Here is a 12,835-nt window from a genome sequence, read left to right on the forward strand (position 1 = left end):
CCTTTTATCAATATAAAATATCCTTCTTTTTCTCTAATAACAATTCTTGTCTTAAAGTCTATTTTTTTCTGATACTAGTATGGCTACTCCAGTCCTCTCTAGCTATTGTTTGCATGGATATAGTATGTTTGTCATACATATTTTTTTTAATTTTTTGTAGCTGAATTATATATATATACCTTTTTCTTTTTTTTTTTTTTTTTTTTTTAATTTTTTTTTTAACGTTTATTTATTTTTGAGACAGAGAGAGACAGAGCATGAACAGGGTAGGGGCAGAGAGAGAGGGAGACACAGAACGGGAAGCAGGCTCCAGGCTCTGAGCCATCAGCCCATAGCCCGACGCGGGGCTCGAACTCACGGTCCGTGAGATCGTGACCTGAGCTGAAGTCGGACGCTCAACCGACTGAGCCACCCAGGCGCCCCATACCTTTTTCTTTTTTTTATTTTTTTTATTTAAAAAAATTTTTTTTAACGTTTATTTATTTTTGAGACAGAGAGAGACAGAGCATGAACGGGGGAGGGTCAGAGAGAGAGGGAAACACAGAATCTGAAACAGGCTCCAGGCTCTGAGCGGTCAGCACAGAGCCGGACGCGGGGCTCGAACTCACAGACCGCGAGATCGTGACCTGAGCTGAAGTCGGCTCCTTAACCGACTGAGCCACCCAGGCGCCCCTATATAAACCTTCTTCTAATGGGTTCTGTGTTTTGAACAATAGTTTGCCCTTTTCCATTTTAAGGTGATAACTCTTCCACGTTGTGTCTTATTATTTCTATATCTTCAGTTTTTGAATTTATATCTATTGTCCATTTGACTTTGTTTGGTGCTTAGTCTTAAGATGTGGGTCCGTCTTAACTTTTTTCTTGTATATCCAATGGCCTCAATACAGTTTATTGAATGGGTTCATCTTCATTGTGGCTTTGAGCTACTTTTATATAAATTCTCTTGTGTATTTGCATCTATTTCTTACTGCCTTTTTTGTTATATTATTCTATTTGTCTACTAATGCACCAAGACTACAGTATTTATTGACTGAGGTTTTATAAGCCTTATTATGTCATCATATTAGGCTCCCCTCATTTCTCTTATTTTTCAGAATGTTTCCAGCTATCCTTGTATGTTTCTTTTTTTTCCTTATCAACATTACATCAATTTACCTACTTTATAAACATTCTAAGAATTCTAGTAGTTATTCTAATAATATCTAAACCCGTTGGTATTTTTCTAGGATCACATTAAATTCATAAATTAACCTAGCTTGATTTCATCTTTTTTAAAGTTTATTTATTTTGAAAGAGAAAGAGAGAGCATGCATGAGTGGGAGGGGGGCAGAGAGAGAGGGAGAGAGAGAATCCCAAGCAGCTCCATGCTGTCAGCACTGGGCCCAATGCAAGGCTTGATCTCATAGACCACGAGAGCATGACCTGAGCCAAAATCAGGAGTCAGATGCTTAACCAACCGAGCCACCCAGCTGCCCCATGACTTAATCTTTTTGACATTGAATGTTCCTGCTCAGAAACTTGGTATATCTTGACATTTGTTCAAGTCTATTTTCATGATATTCAGAAGTAAATATTTTTTAATTTTTAGAAATCTTTAATATGAAAAGTTAAAATACATATAAAAATAGACTAGCAATCAACAAAACTAAAAGGCAGCCTGTGGACTAGGAGAAGATATTTGCAAAGGACATATCTGATAAAGGGTCAGTATCCAAAATATATAAAGAATTTATAAAATTAAACATCTAAAAAATGAATAATCCAGTTGAAAAATGGGCAGAAGACATGAATAGACATTTTTCCAAAGAAGATATACAGGTGGCCAACAGACACATGAAAAGATGCTCATCATCACGTATTATGAGGGAAATGCAAATCAAAACTACAATGAGATATCACCTCACACCTGTCAGAATGGGTAAAATCAACAACACAAGAAACAACAGGTGTTGGTGAGGATGTGAAAAAGGGGAACCCCACACACACTGTTGGTGGGAATGCAAACTGGTGCAGCCACTGTGGAAAACAGTATGGAGGTTCCTCAAAAAGTTAGAAATTGAACAACCCTAAAATCCAGTAATTACGCTACTAGGTATTTACCCAAAGAATACAAAAATACTAATACAAAGAGATACATACACCCCAGTGTTTACAGCAGTATCATCTCCAAAGCCAAATTATGGAAACAGCCCAAGTGTCCATCAACTGATGAATGAATAAAAAAGATATGATGTGATATATATATATATCATAGAATATTACTCAGTGATTAAAAAAATGAAATTTTGCCATTTGCAATACCATTGATGGAGCTGGCCAGTATTATGCCTAATGAAGTAAGTCAGAGAAAGACAAATACCATATGATTTCACTCATGTGGAATTTAAGAAACAAAGCAAACAAGTAAAGGGAAAAAAAAAGAGAGAGAGAGAGGCAAACCAAGAAACAGACTCTAAACTCTAGAGAACAAACTAATGGTTGCCAGAAGTGGGTGGGTGGGGGAATGGGTTAAATAGGTGATGGGAATTAATGAGTGCATATGTTTTGATGAGTACTGGGGGTTGTATGGAAGTGTTGAATCACTATATTGTACACCTGAAACTAATATTACACTGTCTGTAACTGGAATTTAAATAAAAACTTAAAAAAAAATAGACTAATATTGTGAACCAAAACCATAGACCAAGCTTTAAAGTTATGAGCACATGAGTGGCAGAGCATTTGACTGCAAAATTATGAGCACATGGCCAATATTATTTAGTCTTATTTCCTTTCCCCTTCCTTCCTTCAATATTTTACTTTAAAATTTTTTTTAATGTTTATTTATTTTTGAGAGAGAGAGACAGAGGGCAAGTGGGGGAAGGGCAGAGAGAGAGGCAGAATCTGAAGGCAGACAGAATCTGAAGCAAGATCCAGGCTCCAAGCTGTCAGCACAGAGCCTGATGTGAGGCTTAAACCCATGAACCATGAGATCATGACCTGAGCTGAAGTTGGACGCTTACCTGACTGAACCACCCAGGTGCCCCTCTTCCATCAGTATTTTAAAACAAATCCTGACTATAGAAAGCTTATGAAGGAAATTGAAGAAGATACAAAGAAATGGAAAAACATTCCGTGCTCATGGATTGGAAAAATAAATATTGTTAAAATGTCAATACTACCCAAAGTAATCTACACATTTAATGCAATCCCAGTCAAAATTGCACCAGCATTCTTCTTGAAGCTAGAACAAGCAATCCTAAAATTTGTATGGAACCACAAAAGACCCCGAATAGTCAAAGTAATATTGAAGAAGAAAACCAAAGCGGGAGGCATCACAATCCCAGACTTTAGCCTCTACTACAAAGTTGTAATCATCAAGACAGTATGGTATTGGCACAAAAACAGACACATAGACCAATGGAATAGAATAGAGACTCCAGAATTAGACCCACAAATGTAGGGCCAACTAATCTTTGATAAAGCAGGAAAGAATATCCAATGGAAAAAAGACAGTCTCTTTAACAAATGGTGCTGGGAGAACTTGACAGCAACATGCAGAAGAATGAAACTAGACCACTTTCTTACACCATTCACAAAAATAAACTCAAAATGGATGAAGGACCTGGATGTAAGACAAGAAACCATCAAAACCCTAGAGGAGAAGCAGGAAAAACCTCTCTGACCTCAGCAGCAGCAATTTCTTACTTGACACATCTCCAAAGGCAAGGGAATTAAAAGCAAAAATGAACTACTGGGACCTCATCAAGATAAAAAGCTTCTGCACTGCAAAGGAAACAATCAACAAAACTAAAAGGCAACCGACGGAATGGGAAGAGATATTTGCAAATGACATATTGGATAAAGGGCTAGTATCCAAAATCTACAAAGAACTCACCAAACTCCACACCCGAGAAACAAATAATCCCATGAAGAAATGGGCAGAAGACATGAATAGACGCTTCTCTAAAGAAGACATCCAGATGGCCAACAGGCACATGAAAAGATACTCAATGTCACTCCTTATCATGGAAATACAAATCAAAACCACACCGAGATACCACCTCACACTGGTCAGAGTGGCTAAAATGAACAAATCAGGAGACTATAGATGCTGGCAAGGATGTGGAGAAACGGGAACCTTGTTGCACTGTTGGTGGGAATGCAAAGTGGTGTAGCCGCTCTGGAAAACAGTGTGGAGGTTCCTCAAAAAATTAAAAATAGACCTACCCTATGACCTAGCAATAGCACTGCTAGGAATTTACCCAAGGGATACAGGAGTGCTGATGCATAAGGACACTTATACCCCCATGTTTATAGCAACACTTTCAACAATAGCCAAATTATGGAAAGAGACTAAATGTCCATAAACTGACTAACAGATAAAAAAGATATGGTTTATATATACAATGGAATACTACTTGGCGATGAAAAAGAATGAAATCTGGCCATTTGTAGCAATGTGAATGGAACTGGAGAGTATTATGCTAAGTGAAATAAATCAGGTGGAAAAGGACAGATACCATATGTTTTCACTCTTATGTGGATCCTGAGAAAATTAATAGAGGACCAGTGGGGAGGGGAAGGGGGAAAAAAAAGTTACAGAGAGGGAAGGAGGCAAACTATAAGAGACTCTTGAATACTGAAAACAAACTGAGGGTTGATGAGGGGTGGGGGAGAGAGGAAAGTGGGTGATGGGCATTGAGGAGGGCACCTGTTGGGATGAGCACTGGGTGTTGTATGGAAACCAATTTGACAATAAATTATATATATCTATATATATCTATATCTATGTCTATATCTATATCTATATCTATATCTATATCTATATCTATATCTATATCTATAATAAGAAATAAAAATGTATTACAAAAATAGATTTGACCTTACAGATAATTGTAAATGTGGCTCTGGTAAAATAACTGGAGAAATGACACTTTAGGTGTGCAAATGAATGCAATATGGTTAACATAAAACGATGGTTTTTGCTTGGAACAATTGTGCTAAAACATGCAATAAAGCAGGTTTGATAATAAATAAATAAATAAGTAAATAGATGAAACAAATCCCGGACATTATATTAAGAAGTTTCGTAAAGTTTTCTCCATATAGTTTTGTACATTTCTTATTAAGCTTATTCCTAGGCATTTATCTATTTATTGTTGTTTATATATATGAAGACTTATTTTTGTACATTAATTTTTTTCCTTTTCATTATTTTAAAAATATTGGTCTGTGCTAATTTGCATTCAGTGAATTGAAAAAATAAGATAAATCACAACCCTTCATAATTGATCAACTACTTTTCACCTATATGTTTACCTGGACTATTAGAAATATGCTAACATTATAGGTATAAACCACTATAGTAAGTTACTAGCCTTGTTCCAAACAATACAATTGTGGCCCAAAACATAATGACTAACCTATATAATAGCACATCAAACTCCCCTAGGATTCCTATCCTATAAGACATAAAAAACTGTCTTCAGTTTTCTGCAGTGTTGTAATGTATATGCAGTTGCTGGCCTCTTCCTATAGACCTTAAAATTGCTCCTGGGTGGTAAGTCTGGCCCCCAGAGAGGCACATTAACTCTGTTAAGCCAGTAGAAAACTCAATTTTTTTTTACTTTTTTTAGTTTTTGAGTTTTTTGAGCCATTCAAAACTCAATTTTTTGAGTTCTTATGAGGAACACTGATGTATCAGTAATCACATTGTATACAAATACTATCTTTTAGATAATTCCTAATGTAGTACCATCAATATCCTGTTCTTTAGAACATTTTTTTCTTTTCAAATTTTCACAATCCCTTTGACCCTTGCTGGTACTAATTGATTAAGCTTTCTGGTAGAGTAGAGTCACTGATTGGGGGTCTATACTTATTTTGGAAAACTCTATTTGGCTTTAGTCTTTATATCCCCCATGGCCTGTTTCTGAAATGGCATGTGTTTTTTCTGAGCTGCATTATTTTCTGAATCCAAATGGGAACCACCTTTTGGATGTACCTAGCATTATATAGGTAAATTAATTCAAGTTTATTCCAAAAGTTAAAGCAAACTCCTTCAGTGCAAGTACTTCTTCCTACGTTGCAATGACTTAGTTTGCAGAACAACTTTTTTAAATAACAAACTCATCTGAATAGAATTAAATATATTTAATTAAAATACAACTTTAAGGGGAACTGTGAAGATTTTTTTTAATGTTTATTTATTTATTTATTTATTGAGGGAGAGAGAGAGAAGGAGAGAGAAAGAGAGAGAGAGAGAGAGAGAGAGAGAATCCCAACCAGGTTCTACACTATCAGCACTGAGCCTGCCTCGGGGCTCCTTCTCACGAACTGTGAGATCATGACCTGAACTGAAGTCAAGAGTCAGACATAAGCCGACTGAGCCACCCAGGCACCCCTGAGATAGTTTTAATATGGCACATAATAATATCCTTGATGCCACGTCATATGACTTTGACCAAGTTAAATGACTACTACTCCTTAAAGTAATACTACCTATCTCATTGAGTTTTTATAGGAATTCAGTGAATTGATATATTTAAAGTACATATACTAGTACCCAGCACATAGTAACTTATAGTGTTTGTTAAATACATACAAAGAAAGTGAAACCTGAATACAGAGAAAATGACTTTCTTAAAATAGGTCAAGGATAAAACTGGTATTTTACAATCTGCTTTCTCTCATTTGTTTCTTGATGAATTAACTTTCTTCCTGCATGTAAAATAGTTTCTAATTTGAACAACCTGTTTCATTTTCAAGATTCACCGATTCTCAGTCCAGCTAATTCTGCAATCAATTTAAGTGGAGCTCAGGACCTGACCCGGAATAAGAATGTTGTGAAGCCACTGGCTTTATCTTTGCAGGTTGTAGGGAAGACTTTTGCTGCAGGTGATGTTTTCCTCATTTATATTTCTTTGGTAAATACATAGTCTATAAAAGACTTACGTGAAATCCAGTTGACAGTTTGCTACAAGAAAACAGAAGCTCTTTTCCTTCCAGCTGAAGACAGAAGTGGGGCTGTCTCTAATATTGTATTATTATACAAAGCTTTGTGTTCTCTGTGCTCCAACCAGAAGAGTCAAGGAATGACATTTGGCACATGGGAAGACAGAGCAGGTTGGTTTTGTTCAGCAAACATTTCTTGGGTACCTGCTATTTTGAGGAACTGAGGATACAAATATAAATAATGCTCAATCCCTGACCTCTAATGAACTAATAACCTAGTTGGGGGGATAGACCTATAGGAAGTTATTTTCAGTGTACTACAGTAAATACGGCAATATGCTGGGGGAGCACAAAGGAGGGAGAGTTTTAGCCCAACATTTTAGGGAGTAATGAAGAATGAGTTCTTGGAGGAGCTTGGTCTTGAACTATGAGGAGATATTCACTGCACAAAGGAGTAGGGGAAAGATACTTCAAATTCAGGGAAAATCCAAGATCAAAGCTTGAAAGGAAAAGGAAAGAAAAGAAGCAACATGATGTGTGCAGGAACTTCCACTGGTTTGGACTTGTTAGAACCATAAAACGTAAAACTCAGGGAGTGGCAGGAGGGGAGCAAGTAGTGGGCAAGGAAAGGGTCACAAGAGGCCAAGCTAAGAAGAATGGATTTTACTCTATAACTTATGGAACACAGGAGTTGATCTGGTCTGATTTGAACTTGAGTTAGATCACTTGGGCAGAAAAAAAAAAAAAAAAGATAGGAAAACTAGTTGGAGGTCATTTCAGTAGTCTAGGTGAATGAGGTCCTTGACCTGGATAATAATAGGTTGTAGAGGAAGAGACATATTGAAGAACTACTCAGGAAGTAAAATCAGCAGAATTTGTCTGATTAATGTAAGCATGAAGTGTAAGAAGCGGTCTCGGGTCTGCATCCATCTTTCTGCTAATGGTGATGCAATTACTTAAGACAGAAGATACAGAAGAAGGAGCAGGTTCTCCAGGAGGAGATTGTGAGTTCAACTTCGGACATGTTAAGTTTGAAATACCCAAGTGGAATAATCCAAGTGGAGCTGCTCAACAGTCATCTAATTTATTGTACATGAGGTTAAAATCACCAGTGGGGGGTTGCCTGTGTGGCTCATTCAGTTAAGCATCTGACTCTTGTTCTCAACTCGGGTCTTGATCTCAAGGTTCTGAGTTCAAGCCCCATATTGGAGCCTACCTAAAAACAAATCACCAGGGTAAATAGTATCTGCTAAGGGGAAAGGTAGGAGAAGGCAAGCTGTTAACAAGGATAATATTTTCGAAAATTCCAGTGTTTAAGGAAAATAAATGGTCAGAGAGGCAGAGGAAGAATGAGAAGAGAGCTTATCATTCTTGGAAACTTTACAAGTTTCTTATTCTGTTCCAACAGTTCTTGTAGAATCTACCTTCTGGTTAGATTATAGACTTGAACAAACTGAATCCAAGTTGTTACAATATTTTAAAAATTAGTGAAATTATAGATCTTGGCAGTAACCAGCATAGTTGCTAAAACCATCAGATGGACTGATGGACAACTTAAAAAAATTTTTTTAATATTTATTCATTTTTGAGAGACAGAGCACGGGCAGGGGAGGGGCAGAGAGAGAAGGAGACTCAGGACCTGAAGCAGGCTCCAGGCTCTGAGCTGTCAGCACAGAGCCTGATGCGGTACTTGAACCCACGAGCTGTGAGCTAAGCCAAAGTCAGATGTTTAACCAACTGAGCCACCCAGGCACCCCTTGATGGACAGCTTTATAATTTGAGGATTAAGATAACAGCTCTTGAACCCCCTGCTCTTTCTTAACATGACAAGAAGAGAGAAAGCCAGTTATTATGTGCCTGCTGATGGAAGAATATGACACTATTTATGAGATATGCTTGCCCCAAAATTCAATCCTGAATCTGAGCCAACCTCTGTATCTAACAATTAGTGTATAGGAAAGAGGGGACATTAAATGATGCCATAGATAGTCAATCAGCAAAATTCAGAAAATGAGAAATTCTGCCAGATTTTCAGCAAATTAACTGGAAGAAAGAAAAAGAAGAAGGGGAATCCTATAGATTAAAGGAGGTTTAAGGAGAGGTGGAGGGGGAAGGATATAACTGACACCCTAAAGAGTCTGGGAAACTCAGCAAAAATTACATAATCTTAAGTCTACTTGCAGTGTATGACCTTACCCTGATTCAAACAAATTATTCTTTTTTTTTTCAAATTATTCTTAAAATTTGTGAGACAATCCATGAAATGTGAACACTGTATTTTTATTATATGAATAAATAATTGTGAACTTAAAAATAGAGGTTTAAGGGACATAAAAACTAAACAATGTGTAGATCCTTTTTGAACCTTCCTTTTTGAGGAAGTCCACTGTAAAAAAAAAAAACCTATTTCTGAGATAACTGGGGGGAAATTTGAATATTAATGGGATATTTGATATTAAGAAATTATTAATCATGGATAATTTTAAGTATAATAATGACATTACAGTTATGTTCTTAAATTTTTTTAATGTTTATTTATTTGTGAGAGAGGGAGAGACAGAGTACGAGTGGGGGAGAGGCAGAGAGAGTGGGAGACACAGAATCTGAAGTAGGCTCCAGGTTCTGAGTTGTCAGCACAGAGCCCAACATGGGGCATGAACTTGAGAACTGTGAGATTATGACCTGAGCCCAAGTTGGACGCTTAACCAACTGAACTACCCAGGTGCCCTTATTACAGTTATGTTCTTAAGAGTTCTTTTCTTTTAGAAACTCATTAGAAACATTTATGGATGAAATGATATAAATAAGTTTGCTTCAAAATAATCTAGAGCAAGTATGTGTGTATGTTGGGTGAGGGGGAAGGGAGAGGGAGTATAGATAAAGCAAGATTGGCTATGTGTTGATAACTGTTGAAGCTGGGTGATAGGTATGTAATTTGTTATACTATTTTCTCCACTTTTGTATATGTTTGAAAATTCCCAAGATATAAAAACAAAACCAAACAACTTTCTCTTTTTTCCACCCACCATCTCCAAAGGCTTCACTGAAAATGATTGTAAAAGATCTCTTAGGATCCCAGAAAATTATTTTTAGGTGACATTTCGTTTTGAAGAAGGTACCAGTCTTATGGTTGTAGTCAGTTTTACACAACTGTACTGTCCTGTCCGTGAGATGTCTTTGAATCCTGCAGTGTGCGGTTTATCAAGATTGCATGTGGAAAAATTCAGTGTCACAGAATGCAGTGTTCTGCTCAGCCTCTGTTCTGAGTCTTCCTCTCATGTGGTACAGATGCTGCTAATGGAAACAGTAGCCATGGAGGGAAGAGCAGTGCCTCCAGCTCTACTCCAGCCCGCCCAGGAAATTACTCATTATCACCAAGACCTAGCTATGCATCAGGAGACCAAGGTACAATACCCATCTTAGAGTTTTGAAAGAATGTACCTAAATTATGGAAGAAGTGCTATGGAGTTTGGAGTGATGAATTATCTGACAGTACACTCCCAGTTTTTCCTTAGCTTCTCGTTCAAAGTTTTGAAGGTTTATGATTGGTGTGAACAATGATGATTAAATATCTTGGTGATTTACAAGGATGAGCCTCACTAGAAAATAGTGTTGAAACAGATGTGAAAGGAAATGTCTTGAAAAACCGTGAGCTTTGGTGACCAAGATACAGAGTTCAAGGTTCTTCTCTATAGTGTGACTCTGGGCAAATCTGAGCCTTCCTTTAACACCTACAAAATTGGTATAAAAATATACTTATCCTACAACTTCACAGGGTTGTTGGCAGAATTAAATGAAATAATCTGGGTAAAACTGTAAATTGTAAAACAGCATACAAATGTGAGGTGGTATTGTTAGGGTGACTTTTTCTAATTTTATCTTTACCTCTAGAAGAGTGGCTTAGACTTTCTGAGTATAATCAAATTAAAGGCCCCATGTTACTCTGAATTCTCTTTTTTCTTCCACTAGTAAGGACAAGGCTCATCTTTCTTTTTGCCTTCAGCTACCATGTTTATTTCTGGGCCACCAAAGAAACGACACCGGGGATGGTATCCTGGGTCACCTGTCCCCCAACCTGGTTTAGTTGTACCTGTTCCTACAGTTCGCCCTCTTTCAAGAAGTGGTAAGATGGGTTTTAAGTTTTTTTGTTTGTTTGTTTTTTTAATTAGCAGAGGTGTCTTCTATTCTCTCCCTGAACCATTGGAGATAAATTTCCTTAATCATTATGTCCTGTATTATGTAAGGAAATTAATAGTAGCTGATATTTTGTCCCCATCACATCTGTCTTCCCTAAAAGTACATGTGTCATCACAATGGATCTTAAGTTAGCATCTGGCTTTGTTTTGGCCCACAGTATCAATAAGCCATTCTTTACATGCGGCATGATGCTAGTAACCCACCAGCACAGGTCACAAATGGACTTGTTTTGCCGGTTGTGCTATTAGATATGTTCTCCTGAGCTCTGGTTCCTTATGTGACCTGCACCTATTATTTCTGGTCTAGAAACTACCCCCCCCCCCAAAAAAAAAAACCCAACTTGTTCTCCTTTATAATAACCAAGCCATAGCCATTGGGTACCTACTGTTAAATGTTCAAACACTAGTCTACCTTGCTGTATTAAGCACAGACAAATGTAAACATGCCAATTCTAAGAGATGGATGGGATTCTTCAAAAATTTGTTTAGTTTTAAAGACTACAAAGAGATTCTATATATACAAAGAATTATGCCCATATGTTACTGTGTTTGACTCTAGATAGTACTGATTAGTGATGAGTTTGACCTTCTTCACTGTTTTTGGAATTTTCCAATCCTCTATAATGAACAGATAAGCCACGATAATTGGAGTGGAGGTGGGGGAGTTAACTGTGAAACAGAATCCAAAAGATTGCATGTGGAAAAACAACTAGGAAAAACTATGAAAATGCTAAATAGTAGTTATCTCCAGATGATGTGATTTATGGTTGATTTTTTTTCCTTTTGTTTTTGTCACTTCTAATTTTATATAATAAACCATGAATTACTTTAATTAAAGAACAATGGACGATTAGACTTCTAAAACTTCTATATTAAAAGTATTAAGACTGTTGATTTCAGTTGTATTTCACTTAGCTTTCATGTCTAATCCTTCTTGTCAAACAACTTTTTTTCCAGAGTCCCTTTTATCTGCCCCAGTTCCACAGACCCCATTAACTGGAATTTTACAACCTCGACCCATTCCTGCAGGGGAAACTGTAATTGTTCCTGAAAACTTGCTGACTAACTCAGGAGTTAGACCAGTAATTCTGATAGGTAAGGGGAAAGAATTCCAAATTGCCTGTGTCTGCTGGCATCTAGTACTGTTTCTTCATTTGATTCTTCATATATTTATCCATATTTGTTCATGCATGTAGTCATTTATCCATTTATTAATTCTTTCAGCTTTTATTGGCCAGCTCTCTCATGCTATATTAAACATGTGACTAGAAGTTGGAAATAAGGCAGTCTATTTGCCTGCAGGGAATACTGTTTAGTAGGGAGTCTATCATTTAAATAAGTACAACATTGTGATACTTGAGCTAGTACAGGTTCACAACCAAGAACTACAAGAACTCAGAGGAGAGAGAGCTTAACTTTGCATGGAGGGAGTCTGAAAAGACTTCTCAGAGGTGATGTTTCAGTTAGTTCCTGAAGGGTTGGCAAGAGTGGACAAGGTGGGGAAAAGGGAGCCAAACCACAGAGAAATGAAAAAACAAGCTGAACCAGCTAACAGGCCCCACTCAGGAGAACAAAGAAGTCCCAGAGTTGCATATCTGAACCATGGAGAAGCATCTGTGAATTAGTATGTTTACAGAGTCTGAGTGTTTCCAAGATGTCTATAAGTAGAGGTGCAGACATTTAGAGGTCTCTAGATTCCAGGA

General features: G+C 37.1%; 1 protein-coding gene across 7 annotated transcripts in view; it reads left to right on the forward strand.

Moving 5' to 3' along the window:
* The window catches only part of GREB1L (GREB1 like retinoic acid receptor coactivator), a 175,488-nt gene that overhangs the window by 77,058 nt on the left and 85,595 nt on the right, over nt 1-12,835 (forward strand). For all 7 annotated transcript variants that reach the window (XR_006210061.1, XM_042962687.1, XM_042962690.1 and 4 more), the window contains 4 exons: nt 6,751-6,879; nt 10,225-10,341; nt 10,940-11,059; nt 12,090-12,227. Coding sequence is in view for 6 of the 7 variants with exons in the window: in XM_042962687.1 (XP_042818621.1) it covers nt 6,751-6,879; nt 10,225-10,341; nt 10,940-11,059; nt 12,090-12,227 (504 nt within the window). In the remaining variant the exon portion in view is untranslated. The remainder of the gene's footprint in view (nt 1-6,750; nt 6,880-10,224; nt 10,342-10,939; nt 11,060-12,089; nt 12,228-12,835) is intronic.

This window comes from Panthera tigris, chromosome D3 (genome assembly GCF_018350195.1).
Source record: "Panthera tigris isolate Pti1 chromosome D3, P.tigris_Pti1_mat1.1, whole genome shotgun sequence".
In the NCBI taxonomy this organism is placed as follows: domain Eukaryota; kingdom Metazoa; phylum Chordata; class Mammalia; order Carnivora; family Felidae; genus Panthera; species Panthera tigris.